The 20109-nt window shown below is 46.0% G+C and overlaps 1 protein-coding gene and 1 long non-coding RNA gene across 8 annotated transcripts in view; one reads left to right on the top strand and one right to left on the bottom strand.

Moving 5' to 3' along the window:
- Positions 1-20109, top strand: part of PLEKHG4 (pleckstrin homology and RhoGEF domain containing G4) — a 59403-nt gene that overhangs the window by 12345 nt on the left and 26949 nt on the right. For 3 of the 7 annotated variants that reach the window (XM_083452771.1, XM_083452767.1, XM_083452765.1), the window contains exons 2-4: positions 12658-12855; positions 14750-16691; positions 19824-20039. In XM_083452771.1, the coding sequence (XP_083308897.1) occupies positions 15020-16691; positions 19824-20039 (1888 nt within the window). In that variant the 5' untranslated portion in view covers positions 12658-12855; positions 14750-15019. Of the gene's footprint in view, positions 1-9406; positions 9739-10333; positions 10487-11109; positions 11140-12348; positions 12465-12657; positions 12856-14749; positions 16692-19823; positions 20040-20109 lie in introns of those variants that run through there. The other 4 variants (XM_083452768.1, XM_083452769.1, XM_083452766.1 and 1 more) reach the window with 4 other exon arrangements.
- On the bottom strand, positions 535-4895 carry LOC310683423. Its single transcript, XR_014514412.1, has 2 exons — positions 4560-4895; positions 535-1374 (listed from the first exon to the last, which is right to left on the bottom strand). It is a non-coding gene; the product is annotated as an uncharacterized lncRNA (long non-coding RNA).

Genomic DNA, 20109 nt, shown 5'->3' on the forward strand with positions numbered 1-20109 from the left:
TTCCTAGCCAGGATTTCTTGTGTCCCTGCTCAGTTGGAGCAGAGAAACAAGTCTGCATGGACTGAAAAAGACCTCCCATCTCAGTGTCTTGTCTCTGATTTTGCATGTGTCATGGCTGGAAAGGGCCTTTGACACAGGGCAGGAGGGCTGCTTCTTGAACTTTGGGTTGCCTTTTCTTTGGGGTGTTGGTGCTGGTGGGGGTGGCAGGCAGCTCCTTTTCTTGGCCTCCAATCTGGCCTCAGGAGGCTTTCTCCAGCATCTACATGCTCTCTGTGGAATCCTGGTCACAGTGTTTGCCTACGACTCATCTCCCTAATTAAAACAAAATAGGGACTAACGTTGCATGGTTATTCTGCATTCCTCATAACAGGCTTGCAGCAAATTAAAAACAAACAAATTTATTATGGCATAAATATTTGTGGAACAGAGGCTATTTTGTCAGATGCAAGGAGGGTGAGTCTTAGCTGGCAGGGATGGGTGTTGAAATAAAATGATAAAAACTGGAGATCAAATGGGAAAGAAATGCAAAAGGTATGGAGACTGTGAACATTCAGTTTAATCTTAAATGTATGCAAAATAACCCCAGCCGTCTGTGATGACACAGTCATCCCCTCATTGTTGACTGTTTGCACCTGTAGTGGGACAGAAAACCACTGTCTCTATTTCATGTCCAAATGGACAGAATCAAACTGTCACACAGGCGTCCTCTCATATTCCTTTTATTGAAAAACGTCAGCTTCCTCAGGGCAGGAAATGGGACTGAACCCTCACCCAGGTTCGCTGCTGAGTAAATCTTGAGATTTCAGAGACACAAGCCAAGGCCACAATGGTCCTTGTACAAGAAGCAGAAGAAGCAAATGAGCTCATTCGAAATGATTTTTAATTGCCTCCTGCCATCCGAGCACAAGGCTGCTGAAATGCAGGGTAGGGGGTGGATGCTGTTTTGTTCCATTTCCCCAATGTGCCCTTTCAAGAGCACAGACATGGATGAGAAAATGAAGCCCTTTAACTCTATGCCCACCATATGGACTGAAGGCGTGAGCACAATGCCCCAGTCATCCCGCTCCCTGGGAATGCTTGGCCTTTGAGCACAGGGCAAAGGCGTCTGCAGGGAGGCCTGCACACATTTTGCCTGTCTCTCCAATCTTCACAAGGAAATCACTTTGCCCTTGCAAAGTGCTCCTTTCTTTCCGCCCACGGAGCTCAAATGCATGAACTGGAGTCCCAGTCCCAGTGGAATGCTGGGGCCACCCTCGGAAGCGGAACTGCACCTTCTCGCCTTGCTGGCTTTTTCGCTTGGCCTTCCATGGCGGCTGGACAAACTGAAATTCATTAAGCAAAATGCCTTCTCCTGGTATGCAGACAAATGATGCCCTGGAAAAAAGTGACAAGTAGAGTGACGTGCTGCAGGCTTCTGTCCTGTCCTGTCTAACATCTTTATAAATGACTGGATCAGGCAGTCCAACCTGCTGTTCTCATAGAGATGCCTATGGGGAGCACACAAGCAGGATCTGAGCACAACAGCATCCTGCCCACTTGTGATTCCCAGTAACTGGGATTCAGAGGCATATTGCCTTGGGCAGGGGAGCCAGAGCGTGGTCATTGTGGCTAGTAACCATTGATAGCCTTATTCTCAATGAATTTGTCTAATCCTATTTTCAAGTCATCCAAGTGGAAGGGACGTTCCATAGTTTAACTTCATTGCGTGAAGAAATACCGTATTTTTTGCTCTATAAGACTCACTTTTTTCCTCCTAAAAAGTAAGGGGAAATGTGTGTGCAGCTTATGGAGCGAATGCAGGCTGCGCAGCTATCCCAGAAGCCAGAACAGCAAGAGGGATCGCTGCTTTCACTGCGCAGCAATCCCTCTTGCTGTTCTGGCTTCTGAGATTCAGAATATTTTTTTTCTTGTTTTCCTCCTCCAAAAACTAGGTGCGTCTTGTGGTCTGGTGCGTCTTATAGACCGAAAAATATGGCACTTTCTTTTACCTGTCCTGCATCTTCCAGCATTCAGCTAAATTGGACGTCCATGAGTTCTAGTGTTACGAGAGAGGGAGAAAAACTTTTCTCTAACCACTTTCTCCACTCCATGCATAATTTTATTTGCCTCCACCATGTCACCTCTTCCTCGTCTTTTTGGTCAACTAAAATGGCTTTCTTTTTAGCTGCAACCTTTCCTCAGAGAGGAATCTCTCTATCCTCTTGGTCATTTTGGTTGCCCTTTTCTGCAACCTTTTCAACTCAGCAATATCCTTTTGAGGTGAAGCGACCAGAATTTTACACAGTATTGCAAATGTGGTCACACCATAAATTTGTGTAAAGGCATTATGATATCAGCAGTTTTATTTTCAGTTCTTTTCGCAATGATCTCTGAGCATGGAATTTCATAGTGGTTCCTATTTTTCTTGTGCAGCGGGTGGTACCTTCTCTTTGGGAGCATTTAGGTTGTGGTGGCTGGTGTTTTGAGGGTGGGCACTTGCTCTTGGGGGTTAATCAAGGCAGACATGATTTAATTATTTGCAATATTTATACCCCACGTTTCTGCCTAACATCAGGCCTCCCAGTAAAAACTGATAAATAATAACACAATAATAAGCAGCAAGATGTTGCTGCGTTGGACCACAAGAGGAAAAAACCTATTAAAAAAAAACTATTAGGTCAAGCCATAATAAGATCTGTAGATGTTTTGTGGTTGATGGGAATTGTAGTCAAAACATATGAAGGGCACCAAGTTGGCAAAGACTGCCTTAGGTTGCTGCTGCTTTAGGTGATTGGCTTCCCCTGGGTTTGGGGGCATGTGAGCTGCTTGTGCAACTAAGCTGCACCCACACAACTGCACCAGTCCAGCTACAGTAGAGTCACTACTGGGAAGAAATCCATAGCTGTCAACTTTTCCCTTTTCTTGCGAAGAATCCTATTCAGAATAAGGGAATTTCCCTTAAAAAAAGGAAAACGTTGACAGCTATGAAAGATATCTAAGCCTTCTGTTCTGTAAGCTCTGCAGGCACCAAGGAAATGAAACCCCTTTGCCTCCTTAGCATGAGGGAGTTTGGTTTGGCTAGACCCATATGTGTCGCTGTCAGGCTCCTGCTTCCTTTATCTCAGGAAGACTCTGCATGTACTTGCTCTGGCGGATGGGCTCCCTGCAGTGCCAGGATATCTCTTCCCAAAGATTTTGATGCAAGTTGTGCGGTCAGAATTGTGAATGCAGTGCTGCCACTAGATGGTGCCCTTCCGATAGTCTCTAGAGGAGAGAGCTTATTTTGAAGATGCACATGGGGTTGATTTCAGTGGCTAACTGCAATTTTTGAAGTTTTCCGCTTGCTTGAAGGCAGGTTTTTATGTCTGCAAAAGTGAGGTCTTGGCTGCATAGTGAAGTGGCGGGGGGGGGGGGGGAGATGGAGTGAGGAGGGGGGGGACACATGAACTGGAAAAGCATTCCAGAGCTTTCAGGGCCGCCCTCTCGCTTGACAGGGGTCCAGTTTGTGACCTACCAATTCAAGCATTGCATAAATCAAAAGCTCACCCCAGAGGTTGCCGGGGGGGGGGGGCTCCTCTTGGGCCCTTAAGCCGTGCTGTGCTGCAACAGGTACCCATGCTTAGAAGAGGGACCAGGTCATGACATTTCCTTATCTCGTTCTGCAGACTGGACTGTGGGGGAACTCAGCCTGGGGGAGAATGCCCCCCCCCCTTTGCTACGTACTTATTGCAGCAGTAGCAGCTGTGGCAAGGGCAAAGGAGAGGCAGGAACTGCTGTGGCTTCCTCCTCATCTTTGACGGCAGTGCAGAGATTTAAATGCACAGGGCAGATTTCTGCAACTTTTCCCATAGTTGCTGGATCTGGGTTTAAAATGTGCATGGAGGATAACTTGCCTTCCTGCCTGTCCCTGACTTAACAGCTAAGACTCAGTGAAAGCTGGGGGTACAAATGGGCGTACATGCATAGTAACTGTGGTGCACAGTGCAGAGTAGGCCTGGAGGGCAGGGCTGTTGTTTATTTACATAAGTTTACATATCACTCTTCAACCATGAAAGGTTTTCCTGAGTGGCTAGGAATTCCAAGAAATTAAACTATCACTGTTTCCACACTAAGAATTTACTGGGGACTAGCCACACAGTGTCCACTCACTTTTTCCGGCCATTTACATGATGTGAACAAAACATCCCTGTGTCATATTTTACCTGTTCAGCTTCTGTTGCTGTTTTTCTTTAGAGCTGAACAGGTAAAACACGACACAATGATGCATTTCTGTCTGGGAATTGATTCTTAAACCCTTCCTTTTTATATAGAATCATAGAATTGCAGAGTTGGAAGGGACACAAAGGGTCATCTAGTCCAACCCCCTGCAATGCAGGAATCTCAGCTAAAGCATCCATGACAGATGGATATAGTATTTCATTTATATCTGTTTTTCCCCCCATCTTGTAGCAGGGTGGAGCAGTCATGTAGCAAGGTGGAGCGAATAGTAAACCCATTTGCACCCCCCCATTGTCCAAACAAATATCAATCTCCTCGCTCCACACACTCATATTTAAGGCAGGGAATGAGACACTGCTCACCTGGCTGCAGCATGTTGTCTGCATTTCAGAAGTCTGGAAGCAGAGTTGCTGTTCCACTTGCAGCTTTAAGCAGAACACCAATGATGAGGTGCTGCTCAGCTGTCCACATCTGGAAGCTCCCTAAGGCAGCAATTTAGCACAGTAAAACTTTGAAAGTAGGATAACCTGAGCAGCAGCAGATGTGAAAACTGCTTAACGTCAGTGCAAGTAAGGCAAAGTCATTTATCAACAGCATCTAAAAAGCTTGGGTAGATTAAAAGGGCTTCAGCCTGATACTGGAACGATCACAGAATTCTTTGAGGACCACTGACAGGCCTCAGAGGCCTCTCTGGTAGTAGCAACCTCTGAAGATGATCTTAAGATCTGGGCAGAAAGTTATGTGGGAGGCATGTGGTAAACCATAGGCACCAACTGCACCCAGCAGCACTCTTAAAGGTGAGCCCCACCCTTGGGTGTTCCTTCCAGAGAGACTGACTTCTAGGCCCTGACAGCTCTTCTCCTTCTTAGAAGCCACAGTTGCCCAACAGAGCTGCCTTTGATGCAGGAATATGATACGTCAGGTATTTGATTCGGAAGTTCAATGTTCCTAACTCTCTGGTGCTCTCTTGAGAGAGATAGAGAGAGAACTGTAGCCATCAGGAGCCCCTCCCCTTGTAACTCAGGGCTGGGGAACCTCTGGTCTGCAGGCCATACTTGACCTGCCAGGCGTTCAGATTTTGCCCGCAAAGCTGTTTCCCCCCAAACCACGCCCACCTGCTACACACCTGGTGTCCTATGTGACTGCAGGTAGAGAGGAGACTGCTGGAGCAGAATTGAGGGCCTTTATGTGCTCCCTCCCCAGAGTTCAGGCTCCTGCTCTCCTTCTCACCAGCTGATTATGGCATCATGTAACAGGCAATGACCAGTCTGAGTCATGTGGGAATGTCCAGCAAGGGGATGCTGACTTCACCATAAAACAGGAAGGGCAGGAGCTTTTTCTGCAGGAGAGATTCAAGGGGCATTTTGTCCTTTTCTTTAGGAGAGAGCAAAGCACTCCTTTTGTGGGCATCATGGCATAAAAAAAGTCTCTGCCAGGCTGGGCTGAGTTCTGCCAGAGAAAGATCTTATTCCACCACATGCATCATCTGTCTTGGGCCTTATGAGAGTACGCCGGCCAAGGTCAAGATCCAAGCAAGGAAGTCAAGCTGATGCCTGCAGCAGTTGCCTTTGCCAACTGGGTGCGCACCCACCCACACCAAACATTCTTGGGCTCGAAGTCCCACCATTCCTGACTTTAATCTATGCTGGCTGCTGGGGTTGCTAGGAATTGGAGTGCTGGAACAACATCTGGAAGGCACAGTGAATCCTTGCAGGGCTTGGCTAGCTCTGTTGTAATTAAAAATAAAAATCCCATTAAGGCTCTGTCTGGCTTAGAACCTGGGCAGAGGGAGATGAGAAGACCCCTACTGTGAGATGAATTATTAAGAATAAAGATGACATGAGGTTCCTGAGAGATGGGGGCTTGCTGAAGATTGCCACCTTTTTACTGATCTTGCTCTTGTGCTTAAACAGTAGGCTCGACACAGTGAAATCGGGCATGTGCAGCTTCTTCCTCCCTTGCCAGAAGATTCACCCACGAAGGGTGTGTTTATATTACTGCCTTAAAGCGCACTGACAGGGGTGTGGACGTCTTTCCCTGATGCATAGCTGCCCACACCTTGGCTAGAGACTAATTAGGAATAGCTTAAGGGCTCCAATCAGTGTGAAGCTGGTTTTGAGAAGCAACGGCATCAGGCAGTAGTATAACGAAGTACAATATTCATTTGCATTTTTGATGATGTCTTGTGACTAAAAACCCAGCACTGGAAAGTTAATGAGTGCCCAGTAAAGGGGAATGTGGACATAAGCTTGAATTTCAATGTGTCGAGTTGCTGTTCAAGGCACAGGAGCCAGGCAGTAAAAAGATGACAACCTTAGCCACCTTTTAATGATGATGAAGGCAATAATAATACTTTCCACACCCCACTACTTTTGTATGAGAATGCCCCAGGCTCAGTTCTTTTCAGAGAATGAACTGTATTTCTTTTATCTGGTAGATCCTGGGAAATACTGGAGAAAGTCCACACTCTAATAATGAAATCATGGCCAAACAGTAACGGAGCAGGGAATCCCAGGTGGGGATTGCACAGGTGCTGTTGCACTCAGGTCCTGCTTGCTTATGGGCCTCCCTTGGGGCATCTGGCTGGCTACTGTGAGAATTAGGTGCTTGACTAGATGAGCAGCCATGCTCTTCTAATGTTTTTAATTATGAGTTTCCTCTTTGCAGACAAAATCATTCCTCATAATTTTTCTCTCACCCCTTATGTGCACACTTGAGCTGGCTAAAAACAGGAAACGAGTATTAAACAACCTGCTGCACAAGAAAAATAGGAACAAATTAAAGGCAATTGAGGGTGTTTGTGAAAAATATGAGAGCTCCCGCTCCCATTGGCATGTTGCTGGGGGCCTCCCACAACCTGGAATTAAGCCTGGCAGGCAAGGAGGGTTCTTAGCTTCCTGTGCCCAGTGGTATCTGAGCCAGTCTGTGCCCTACTTGCCTTTCATGTAGTGGGTGATGAACGTGCTCCTGGGATAGCATGCAGGATCTCAATGGGACAAGTATGACTGGGCATTTGGCCACAAACCCAAAATGAATTTCAAAGGTGGAATGCATCATCAGCAACAAATCTGCAGAGTGCATGACGGAAAATGAAGGACAGAAGCACCCAATTTGCCACACAATTAGTGGAACTTGTAGTTTGATCTCAACAGTGAGAGAGAATGGGGAAAAGGGGGGATGGAAAAGTTAAGGTTCTCTCCCCCCCCCCCCCCATTTTCAAGTAGGAAATGCCAAGGAGTCAACTAGAGATCCTCCTGGATCTGCAAAATCAGAGAGCTTTTATCTCAGTAGTTGGTTGGTGGCTGTCAATTCTTTGTTCACTGGACCATCTACAGGAACACATCTCATTTTTTAAACTGAGGTTTTCCTTACACTTTCCAAAGGCTGGTATGCTAGGCTGATTAATAGATCAGGGAGAAACGCCTGGGGATATGTTCCCCTTTGTGTGCTTGTGCTTCATAAACGTCCATATTTTGGCACACGTCCCTTTCTGCACAAAGGCGTCTTTTACAAGTTGTTTAAAGTCTCCACCCTTCTTTGATCTGCATGGAAATGAAGGAGCATGTGAGGTTGTTGCTGTTCCAATAGGTCTCAGAGTGGGCTGTTACTGGCCTTGCTTGTGGATGAGGTCTCTCTCTCTCTCTCTCTCTCTCTCTCTCTCACACACACACACACACACGTAGAAAGCTGTGTAACACTGAGTCAGATCACTGCTCTACGTCGTGTGGGACTACTGTCTACTCTGACCGGCAGCCGCTCAAGATTTGTGACCCCCTCAGAATGCTTCTCTGCAATCTTTTGACTGGTGGTTCTAAGGACTGAGCTTTAGCCCTTCTGCATAGCAAGCAGGTGCTCTAATACTGAAAATAAATCCATGCTAGGACCATGGGAACATATTCATTTAGTTTTCAGGAATGCTTTAATCAGGGGTCAGCAAACTTTTTTTATCAGGGGGCCGGTCCACTGTCCCTCAGACCTTGTGGGGGGCCAGATTATATTTTGAAAAAAATCTATGAATGAATTCCTATGCCCCACAAATAACGCAGAGGTGCATTTTAAATAAAAGGACACATTCTACTAATGTAAAAAAACACACTGATTCCCGGACCGTCTGCGGGCCGGATTTAGAAGGCAATTGGGCCGGATCTGGCCCCCAGGCCTTAGTTTGCCTACCCATGGCTTAAATGCTGGAATACTAGGATGTTGGCAGTGAAGGTCATGAAAATAAAAAGAGGCAAGATCTGGTGCTTTTGTTAATCAGCTGTTTATTTAGCTCAATGCATTTCAGAGGTGTCTCCTTTGTCAGGAGCAATGGATTAAACACAGTTAAAATAATGGTAAACTTGCAGGCCAGTGACATTATTAATGGGAAAGAACACATATTGAGTGAAAGTCACACACCCAAATGTGTAAGAAATCTTCTATTGAATTGTGCATTTCCTCACTAGGGATGCTGCCTTGGCTTGCATTTGTGGCCAGATAACAGAGGTGCTTCCTAAGTGCAGTAAACTTTTATTATGGCAGTCTTAACCAGGGCTGGCCCAAGACATTATGGCACTTGAGGCCCTGGTTTTAATGGTACAAATTCAGTGCCTAGGAAAGAGCAGAATATAGTTTGGGTGCACTTCTAGGGCAGGGGAATAACAGCAAGAATTCCAGACTTGGATGATCTTTTTTTTTGATCAAGTGGTCTATCAATTTTCTAAATTAAAAAAATAGTATATACAAGTGAGGACAACAAAATGTTGTCAAGTATTTTGAATTATATATGTAAGAGACATTGGTGTCAATGGAAAAATAAAGATTTGGGTTGGTGTCTTGCATTTTTCTCAGTGTGAGATTTAAAAAATAATAAAAATGGAAAAAGCAATGACTCATGATTGCCATGATCCTAGGCTGCAATCAAGCAGGAAAACTGATTTGATTTTTTTTGCGTGGGATATTTTGCTGAACTGCATTTGACTTCATCATTCCCCATCACCTTATTTCTTGTCAAAATGTTCACCCTATGTTTTGCAAATTATGGCTGCCAGAATAAATTGTATACATTGATGTACAGTTATATAATGTAATTGGAGTACTAAATGCAGAGATTCTTGGCGCGGAATCTTTTCTAGAATACACCCCTGAAGGCCCATCAAGAAGGGGGGGAGGGAGGCAATTTGGACTTTGCAAAGGGGTGTGTATTGGGGGACAGTGACTGCTCCTTAATGAGCGAGGCATCTTGTCTGCGGGGTGGCTGATTCAGTAGATGCCAATACCCAAGTGCCCAACCCCAGGCAGCAGCACCCTCCATGGTTCCTTCTGAGGGGAGGGGAGACCTCTGTTAAGTTGCTGCGAGGACAATTTCCTCTGTGCCCTGTGCCACTGTAGGGCAGGAGGCGTGAAGGGCCTGCTGGTGGTGGCAAGGAGCGAGCCAGGAGGGTTTGCTGTCCTCCATCTTGCCTGCCAAGAGGCCCTGTCCAATAGGCCGAGGGGAGGCCTGCTGGCTTCACTGTTTGGGTGGCCCCAGAGACTCAGCTGGACCAGGGAGAGAAGAAGGTAAGAACTGAGAAGGCCAGCCTCATCTTCCCCTCTGTGAGCCCAGCCCCACATTTCCGCCTCTTGCCTCATATCTGAGAACCTTTCCCCTCATAGGAAAACCTATGGCAAGCAATTAAACCATTTCCAAAGAGTGATCTGCTATCAGTAGAAAATGATGCCAGCAATTGCCAGCTGCTTATGTCAGATTTCACCCCCATTTTGTGACAGGCTTCTCTCGTGCACCCCAATTTTGCAGACTGGTGAGCCTCACTAATTTTCTGTGGGGTATTCCAATCGTGGTATCTTGGTTGTAGTATATGTAGTGACTCAAAAAGATTCAGGCACACCTAGTAAAGGAAAAATGGATCCAGTAACAAGTCACATGATGCGTTGTAACCTGCTTCTTTATAGTGTTCAATTTTTTGTGTGATTTGTCCGCTCTCTGCATGGAATGGCTATAACATAGCTGTGCTTTGCAGATAGGTGAGTGATGGCTGCCAGGGTAACTCAGATAAGTTGTGTTCTCCTTTCTAGTACAAGCTAGCCCACCTTCTCCGCTGTGCGTCCTAAGAGCTCCCACCTAATTTCAGAACCAGGGTCTACGCTTTATTAGGCAGCTGGTCTTTGAAAGAGACTGCTGGGCATGGTTAGAAAAAGCAGAAAGTCCCAGGAACAACAGCTGCTAATTTCTGGCAGAGGCAATAGTTCACACTTGCAGCCCAGGATCTCTTGTTAAGTTCTTTTTGAGGAAGAAAGTTTGCACATGGTAACTTTTATCACCTTGCTTTCATTTAATTGCATTGCATTTATTATATTTATATCCTGTTTTTCTTCCAAGGAATTTAGGGTCCTCCCTGCACCTGCATTTCATCTTCACAGCAAATTATGTGAAATCATTTTATTATTGATGATTGATTATATTTGTTATATTTATTATACTTGTTAGTTGCTACAATTTGCCCAAGGCAACTCAAAGTGACTCACATTTTGATAGGGAGAAGATAAAGTAGGATAGACTGAGCTGCATGAAAGTCTCCAGCATTGTCACTTTGGAAGGACCGATAGACTTAAAGGCTTTCCCTGATTTGGTAAATTCAGAGATTTATCACCTTTAAAATAAAAGTGTGACTTAGCCTCAGATGTTGAGGAAAAGGACACTTTGTGCTTGAAGCACATTCTGCAGAGTGGGTGGCTCATCTGAATTCATTAGGAGATGACAAGTTAATTGTTGTCAGATGTATTCGTTTTGGCAGCGAGCAGAACTGCTGAGACTGCAGGATCCTGCCTTTTGGTCTCTTTGGCGCTGGTGTCACAGTGAAGGAAGCCACCCTTGCAAGAAGGGAGGTTGGCTCTTGAGGCTGCGGCCTACCCTGCTACAAAGATCACTCCCAGGAGGCCAATCTTATGTCTTCTGAGCATGTGCGTAGATGCTACTGTACCTTCTGCTTCCATTTTAAGTCAAAAAGGCCACAATTTTCTCAATGTTCAGAATGTGGATACATATTGGGGTTCCCCTAATCTGGAGTTAGAGTTCCTATTCTTTGTGGTAGTTGAAAAGTGGGTAAGTGATGCAGTCTCCCAGAAACCTGAAGGGGGTTTGGCCCAGACTACCATCTCCTTTAGCTTTGTTTCCTTATAATGTGGGAAGAGGGCTTATTGTTTTGCTGTTTTGTTTTAATTATTTAGTTGTGTTTTTATCTTGTATTTTATTCTGTGAACCACCCTGAGGTCTTATCATGAAGGGTGTATGAATTTTAATAATAATAATAATAATAATAATAATAATAATACAATGTGTTCTGCTAATTCTTGCTTAAATAGTCTGCCCTAGAGTCTAGTAAATGCTAATAATGCAATTAAAAGAAGCAACACAATCTCATTTTTTAAAATAGTAATTTATTAAATGCTTAAATGTTTTTGCACATTTATTTCATAAAATTTATTTACCACTTGATTGTGGCAAAGCCACCTTAAAGAGGTTTACAAAAAGTGTAAAACAAAAAAATCACTGATATTAATAGTTTAAAAGAGCTATTTAAAATTTATGTAAATTAGATTCCCTTATGTTAAGAATCTGTGTTTTCTTGGAGGAGAAAGGGGATTGATGTAGCAGTCACCAGAGCAAGAGCTGGCTTTCTCATAAAGAAAGGTGGGCAGCTGCAGATTTCAAAGGCAGGGAGGGTACCTCCAGGCTAGGGCTGGCAGAGAGTGTGCTGTATGTTGAGAGCAGAACAGGGGACTACGGTACATGGACAATGTTCGGAAGCATAATATAAACTTTTTATGATACGCTCTAGCTGGCTTTAGAAACCCAAACCCAGCTTGTGCTGGTGGTATGATGGGTCGTGCCTTCCTCTTGCTCTGCCATACTGTCATCATGGCTGCTTTCTAAAGCTCTTGGCTTTGGAGTCCCATTTCTAGCTGGAGTGACTGTGAGAAAACTGTACTAAACACTTTTAGCCACTTCTTTTTCCCATACCTCCCACCCCCAGTTTAGGGGGAACTTTTCTTTTTCAATATAATTCCACCAGGGGACACCTTGTAAGCCTGCAGTTCTGGGAAGCCGGACCAGCAGCTGCATAAGCCCTTTTAGTCTCTCTTTTTCACTCTCTCTCTCTCTCTCACACACACACCCTGCGCACTGATATCTACAATAATAATAGTTTAGCAACAGCCCCACCCCTGCTCAGTCAGGGGAAGGATTTTGCAGCGTAAGCTGTCTGCCGCCACTCTGTCGAGACTAGGTGAGCGCTTCATTTGCACGGTAGAGGAGCTGGGCTTGGTGGATGGCGGTGGTTCAGAATGGTGGCACAAAAAATGAAGAGGGCGGATACATCGATGTCCTCTGCCAAGTAGCAACCTGAGTCCCGGCAGGCACAGTTTCCACCTGTTGCTCCTCCTGAGCCACTTCACGCTCTCCTTTCCTTCTCTTGGCAGGATTCCCAGTCCCTGGACAGTTGTATCCAGAGTACGCTCTCGGCACTCTACCCTCCATTCGAGGTCACAGCAGCCACGGTTCTGTGCCAGGTCTTTGATGTGGTGGAGAAGACATACCGTGGGGACGGCCTGCACTACCTCATCGACTTTCTGATTCCAGCCAAGCACATCTTGCAGTGCGTTCAGCAGGATGCCTGTGTGAGTATCATGCTGCCTCCAGGTTGACCCAGAAGATTCTGCTAGCGCTGCAGGTGGGAACTGAGAACCCGCCATGATGCTCATGCCTAGGCTCCTACTCAGCTAAGGAGGAGGGGGGACAGGGAGCAGTGCCACCGGATGCACTGGCGAAAGTAGCCAAAGGGTAGCCAAAGAATCCTCAAGGGGACACTGTCCTCTTGCCCATGGCAATGAGGCATACTCTGGATTCCCCATCTCCACCCCCACCTCCCAGTAGCAGTAATTATTTTGGAATCTTTAAATGTTCTGACTTGTTATGTGTTTATCATAGTGAACAATTATGTAACTGTCCTACTTAAGAAAAACAATGTTTTTTCGGATTTAAAAACATTTTGTTTTATGCAAATGCATCAGTGTTGAAGGCCAGTCACCGTGTGACCTCCTTCCAACCCCGTTGCATTGCCATTGCCTAGCTTGAGGGTCCAGCCTGAACATTAGCAACAAAACATGCCCTCCATTAGCCACATGTTCTCTATAGATGCCTATTAATACAAGAACAAAAAGGGTGGGGTGTCTTGCAGGAGGTGTGTTCTCTTGCCTGGATTCTACAGTTACACACCTTCAGCTCCCTCCCCCCACCTACTCTTGGCAGGCAGCAGACTGTCAAGTTTCTGATGGAAAGGTGCCAAGTGATTGCCCAATCAGAAGTTTTGCTTCTGTTCTCCTTTGCTGTCACAATATTTGCGGATCTCAGTAGCTGCTAAGGAGTCTCCTTCCCCAGTAGCAACTGTGGCTCTCTGGTTTGTGCAGACTTTACGGAACCAGATCTGGCCCAGGACTCTGGTGCATGATGTGGAACATCCGGGTGGCTCTTCCTTCCCTCCCCACTGCGGCACATTCATTTCAGTGGGACTTACATAGAATAATTGGAAGATTGTAACCTATCATGATCTTCATGGAACCCAAAACCTGTCCCCAGGGATGGCTGTCCCAGCTTGCCTCCTAGCAGTGCTGCCTCTGTGTGGGACTCATGCCTTAGCGTGTTTTCATACCCAAATCAGCTTTCCATGGAAGTCAAAGGGACTTGTTTTTGTGCGCAGAGTCAGTCAGAGGGTTGCGGGTTGCGTAGGCAGACTAAATCCAAATCAGGGAAGGACCTGGGGCCTGTTCTAGCTTTTCTGTGGCTTCAGGATCACCACCGTCCTTCTTTCCTCTTTTCTCAAGCTGTAGAACCACATTCAAAGTGAACAGGAGAATGGAAAGCCCCTCCCCCTTGGTGTTGCTACCACCAAAATGCTTCATTAAGCAGCTTTTTGCTTATTGATGCATTGATGCTTTGCCTTTTGACCCTGGTCCCTGACTCATTGTTTAAAACAGTATCACAGTAAAACAAAAAAATTGACAAGTAAATAAAACATTCACCCTGGGATTGATGCTCTGAAGGGCATGGAAATGCCTGACATTTTTTAAAATGCTCCAGGACTGCAACCACATAAACATTGCAAAGCCGAAAAAGAAAAAGTGTTCAACAAGATTTCATTGCTCTTAGAAACCTAAACATGAAGAACAGCAAATTGATAGATATGGGGAGGAAGTTATACAATGTAGCACCACAGGGGAAGGTCTCTAATAGCTACATTGAAAGGTGGCGTTACCTGAAGATCTTACTAGTGAGTCAGGGGGTCTTTGAGATACTCTCATCACAATTTGCCATGTATTCTTTAGAAATAAAATGGGTTGTGCACACTCAGACATGCCAAAAGTCAATGTAAGACCAGCCCCAGTTTTCCATCATCCGGCTGTTTCCATTTGTGCTGCTGTTAATAGAAAGCTATGAGATCATTGTTAGGATGTCTGTTGTCTGTTCTGAAAACCTGCTTGCGGTCAGTTCACCTGGATTATCATTTTCCTTCAGGTCCAGTATTGCGGATTGCTGTTCCGGCATGAGGGCTGGCCCCTCTGCATCCATGAGAAGATTGTAGTTCAACTTGGCTCCTTCGACTGGCGGATCCTGAGACCAGGAGACTTTTACCTGCAGGTGGTCCCTTACTTGAAAAAGTCCCCACGAATCATTGTGAAATGTTTGGCCGAGGACAAGCATAATGTTGATGAGCTTGTGGTTCCTGAAGTCTCCTACACTTCCATTTTCACTGTGGAATGGCTGAATGGCATCAACAGGGAGCGGATGGGAATGGCACTGGAAAACTGCTTACTAGGCACAGAAGATAAAATATTCCGGGTGCCCTGGGACAGAATAGTCAATCCAGAATTTATTGAAAGCCCCCCCAAAATGAACAGTGGCTTAAGTTCTGTTCCAGTGACTGAACAGCCTTCAGATTTGGTCTTTTCAGAGGTGCCGTCTCAAAGCAGCTCCCTTGAAGTGGAGTCCCAACTTTTTAATGGACCCAGTTTACCTGAAGACAGCTTCTTCATGACCAATGCAACAGAGCAACTTGTGAGGGCAGCTGCCAGCATGGACTGTGTGAGCCCAGGCCTTGGAAAAGACTCTATAAGTGACCTGGAAGGGGAATATGTGGAGCTCACAGATGTTTCACTGCCTAAATTTGGACCTCAATCAGTCTCCCTCAGTTACTGCACTAAGCCGAGGATGAGAGTAAAGGACAGGCCTGCAGCCAATCAGGACAGCAGCACTAGCCTGAGGAATAGAGTTGGTTTAGCAGTTGTATTAATGCCACACGGGCATCTGGACACAGCAAAGTCCTCTGATACCCAGGCCAGTAATGCTAGGAATCTTTTGGAGGATGATCATGAACTAGAAAGTGACAAATTGCTATTGGAAGATTATGAGGGGCCTGCTGCTGGCTCTGATCCCAAGGAGCCTTCTGATGTAAAGGGACAGGCCCAGCCAGAACATGAGCTTGACTGGAGGTACGCAATGTGCAGCTACCATGATGGAGAAGATGCTGAATGTAGGTCTCTGACAGCTGTGGCTTCTGAAATAACAGAGACAGCTCAGAGGAATAGCACAGAGCTGGGAAATGGCAGCAGGGCCTCTGAGCATGGCTATTGCTCTAGTGTGCTAGGAACAGGCACCAGGGAGGGTTGTGGGAGTTCTGGGAAGGATAATTTCCCTGAGCCTCATTTGGGACATTTGGCCAAGGACTCTGACCCTTCCAGCCCAAGGTTGCAGGAGAATGCCTTTTCCCCACCCATGCCAAAGTCACTGTCACCAAAACCCTTCTCTGATGTGAGGGCGGCAGCACACAGTCACCTCCCACAAGAACTGTTAGTAGAAGTCACAGGTCACACTTCTGAGTGGCTGGTGGAGCTCCATCACCCAGTTGAGCAGTTGGAAAAGGTGAGCCCAAAGCCAGCAGAGGCACTAGTGGGGTTGGGCAGCAGTGTTTATGGAGAGGAAAACCTCCAATGTTTAGCCAAGCAAAGTCTCTCTGAGAAGGAGAAGCAGACCAGTTCTGGAAGCACCTTGCCACTCCAAGGTGAGGCAGAGGCACACCTGCTCCAAGAGGCTGGGCAAGAGAATGTGGATTGTTCTCAACAGGAAGCTGAGAGTGCTTTTCTACCTGTCAGTTCTGGGATAACAGCAAAAACAGTGGGGAGCAGCTGCAGCAGCCCTTCAGTGGAGACAGATGCACAAGTTGAGGATGCTTCTAATCAGGGTAACAAAGAAGAAGCTGCGGCTTGTTGGGTGGACCTACCATACCTGCTAAGCAAACCAAACACTTTGATGCTGGAAACCCCCCCAAAGGTGGAATGTTTGACAGGCAAGCCCCAACCCGATAAGGAGGGCCCAGTAGCACCCCTCCCCTCTGCACCAGTGAAAACGATGTTACAAGGCAGCACCAGGAATGTCTCAAATGGGGACCAAGTAGTCACAGGTAGGATTTGTGTCATTAATTTGGGAAATGTGGGTTTGTTTGTTCTTCTGGCAAAGTGACTTTTATGCAAGGAAGGCAAGGGGTGGAGGTTGAGAGTTCAGGCCTCCTCTGATGCTTCCCTGTGCCAGGGAGGAGCTTCAGCATCCTCAGAGTATCCTAGGACATTTTTGGACTAAATGTGGATTAAATATTAATAGTAATAATCCTACCAATTTCGGCTCTCCTTTTCCCATCCTCCGTAAAAAATGACACGCCCCCCTCCCCGCAAAACCCCCCCCCCCACAAATTTCTAGCCCTTGTGTTCCATGAAGGGTCCTGCTTGCCAGTTTCCTACAGGCATTGGGTCATTGGCCTGTTACAACAGGACTCTTCCTATTGTCCATTTTGTGCAAATAAGCAATTTGCATACATTTGAAGTGTGCAAACTTTTCTGGATACATAATTAAATTTTCTGGTTGCAGGGTTTTGATTTTTTAAGTGTTTGTGCAGCATATACATAGGCATCTATAGTGCTTTTATAACACTAATCTAAACTAAGTGTGAATATGCAGGCATGAGAGTTCCTAGAGATGAGGTCGCATCTTTGCTCCTCTTCCAGCCTTGCTGCCTCTGCCCTGCCATCTTGAACTAAACCATGGTTTGGCTTAGCATGTTGTCTGAACCCAGGCTGGTAGTTTGTCTCACCCTGGCAGACTGTGAGCTAGAAACCCACTTGGTTGCAATGGAGTGAGACAAATCATAAGCCTGGGTCCAGACAACATGCAAAGCCAAATCATGGCTTATTTTTGCTGCAGCAGCTAGGGAAAATCACCTGGGGTGGAAACAGAAGGATGAGAGGAAGGACAGGGAAGCAGTCCATTAGGGATGTCCTTGTTGTTGTGACATGAAAAGAAGCAGGCCTTGTTTGGTGTGCACTTGTGGAGCGCATGTGAGTGAGTTTGCCTGCTCGCTCGGCACGTGCTGGAGCTGAGTCAGAGGAATCGGCTGCCTGCTTACCTGCCCACACAGTTGTTGCTTAACACACAACATTTCAAAATGATCTGTAATGCAAATGAAGCTCCCTCCCTGAAGAAGCATTTAGGTAAAGATCTTGATGAATGCTTCAAGCAGGTTAGAGCATCTTGCATGCTATTGTGGAAGGCAAAAACTGGCTGTTTTGGAAACCTGAGTGTGTATTTGTCTGTCTGTTCCTTACTGACTCCTTCTCCCTGTCCTTTCTTGGTGGTTGGCTTCAGAGATATGCTGCAGCAGCAGGGTTGGCTATGTGGGCAGAATCCAGTTGGATTTACATTAATAATAGGAAGTTGCCTTATACTCAGTCAAATCCATTTGTCCAACTAGCTTAGTACTGTCTACACTGACTTCCAGTGGCTCTCCAGAGTTTCAGAGAGGAGTCTTTCATATCCCATCCTGGAGACGCCAGCGGGGATAGAACCTTTGGACCTTCTGTGGACAAATTGGTTGCTATCCCACTGAACTATGAGCCATTCCTCTAATTTGCAAACTCCCTTGAAGTGAATGAGCCCTGTGCAGAGGTGCTTTTTGAGGAAGTGGGTCCTTGGCACAAGGGCCTGGAGTGGAGGCCAGATGTCACACCACACCAGCAGACAGCAGGCCTATAGCAGCAGACTTTGGAGAGGGACTGTGTGTGTGTGTGTGTGTGTGTGTGTGTGTGTAGAAGCAGCCATTTTTGGTGCCGGGGCTGCACTTCTTGCCCTGCTTGGCTCTGAAAGCTTGCTCCCTGCGAGTCTTCACTTGGGTCTGGCTGAGATGTACACAACTTGTGTTTAATTGAGTTGTTAGCAGCTTTGCTATCAAAAAAAGATGCCCCTTAATGCTATTCATTGAAGGATATTGCAGAGTCAGAAAGATCTGAGGTAATTTTAAAAAATCAAAATAGTTGTAAACCTTCCCTTTTCTTGTTGGAAGGCAGCTTGTCCCAGGCCTTTTCCTCTTCCTCTTCCACTTCTGGAGGTGGGCATGAAAACAAAGAATGGGGAGAAAACTCCTTTCTGATCCATACTTCTTTAGCATTCTGGAGGAGGGTAACATGGTGTGTCCTGGCCTGCAGTACCAATAACAGCAGCCCACCTTCTCAGTTACAGCAAAGAACGAATTACATCAGTTCTCCAGCATCTATATTAGCTCCTTATTGTCTTCTGGTCACAATGTAAGGTGTGGCTCTTGACCAAGAAAACTCATAGGCTTTGTTTCTAATTACCTCCGCGGCTGCCTTCTCTCCTCCCTACGCTTGCCACAGGGAAGATCAGTCGAGAGTGCCGCCATTTGCATGCCACGTTTGACAAGTAAGGTGTTGAGAGAACTTTTTTTCCTGGTAGCTGCTTCTTGAGGCAAGATGAGATGTCAGGAGATCTGATAGCAGCTTTCTGCCAGTTGTTGTTGAGATTTTTTGTGTGTGGTGGTGGGGCAATCGTTTCAGTTCAATGCAGACATAGAGCCTCACAAATTGGATAAATGGGGATTAGCACTTGGACAGGAGACATTTAACCCTTTCCTTCTGTGCTGTTTTTCCAATCTAAATTGCCTCCCCAACCCTGAAGCTGCTTTTATCCTAGGCACCTATATCCCCCTACAGGACAGCTTCAGTTAGGGGGCATTTAGATCAGGAAAATGGTGCAGTCAGATTAGAAACCTGCCCATCATGAATTTGGTCCTGTGTTGTTTCTCTAGGTCTCAGCTGGTATATTTCCCATGGGAGCTGTTACTACCCTCCCCTCTTTGGGCTGATGTTCAATGGCTATAAATAAGCAGGTGTGTGGAGTAGTGGCTTTTAAACACACTATAATTGGGTATTTTTGTGTTTATTATATTTGCTTTATTTTTAACTGTTGCAGTTTAATAAAGAAACGAATTTTCTCTGAATTTATTTGGCAATGTTGACACGGGTCTGTGTGTGCATATGCGACAGCATGGGCTGTAGTTGGCACAGTGAAAGTGAAGGCAGGCAAGCAAACCTGCCAAACCAATCCTTCCTTCTTCTCCTGATTCTCCTATGCAAAAGAGGCCTTAAGAGGAAAAAGCAACAATTTTATAACCCAAGCTTCACAGCCAAATACCCAACACAAAGTGGGTGATAGACCTATTCTTCTAGCATCACTTTTTCTTTTACAGAAGCCTCATTGAAATGGGTAGAAGAATTCAGCAGAGGAGGTGACCAAGTTAGGCTGGTGCCAGCTGATCATGGATCTATCTGGGAAGAAGGCTCAGCAGTGGCCACACACCAAGAATATCCCTTCGTTCCATCTGGTGGAAGTCAGCAAACTGTCCCCACTTCCATGAAGGATGTAAACTGGGAGGTGCTTAGGAGTGGAGTTGCCTGCCTGCCAGGTAATAAGCATGGCTCTTCATAGACTGTTGCTGAAATTCTATAGTCCATGTCTTTGGTCTTTGGGCTCTA

This window comes from Podarcis tiliguerta (genome assembly GCF_965153285.1).
Source record: "Podarcis tiliguerta genome assembly, chromosome: 8".
NCBI classification, from domain to species: domain Eukaryota; kingdom Metazoa; phylum Chordata; class Lepidosauria; order Squamata; family Lacertidae; genus Podarcis; species Podarcis tiliguerta.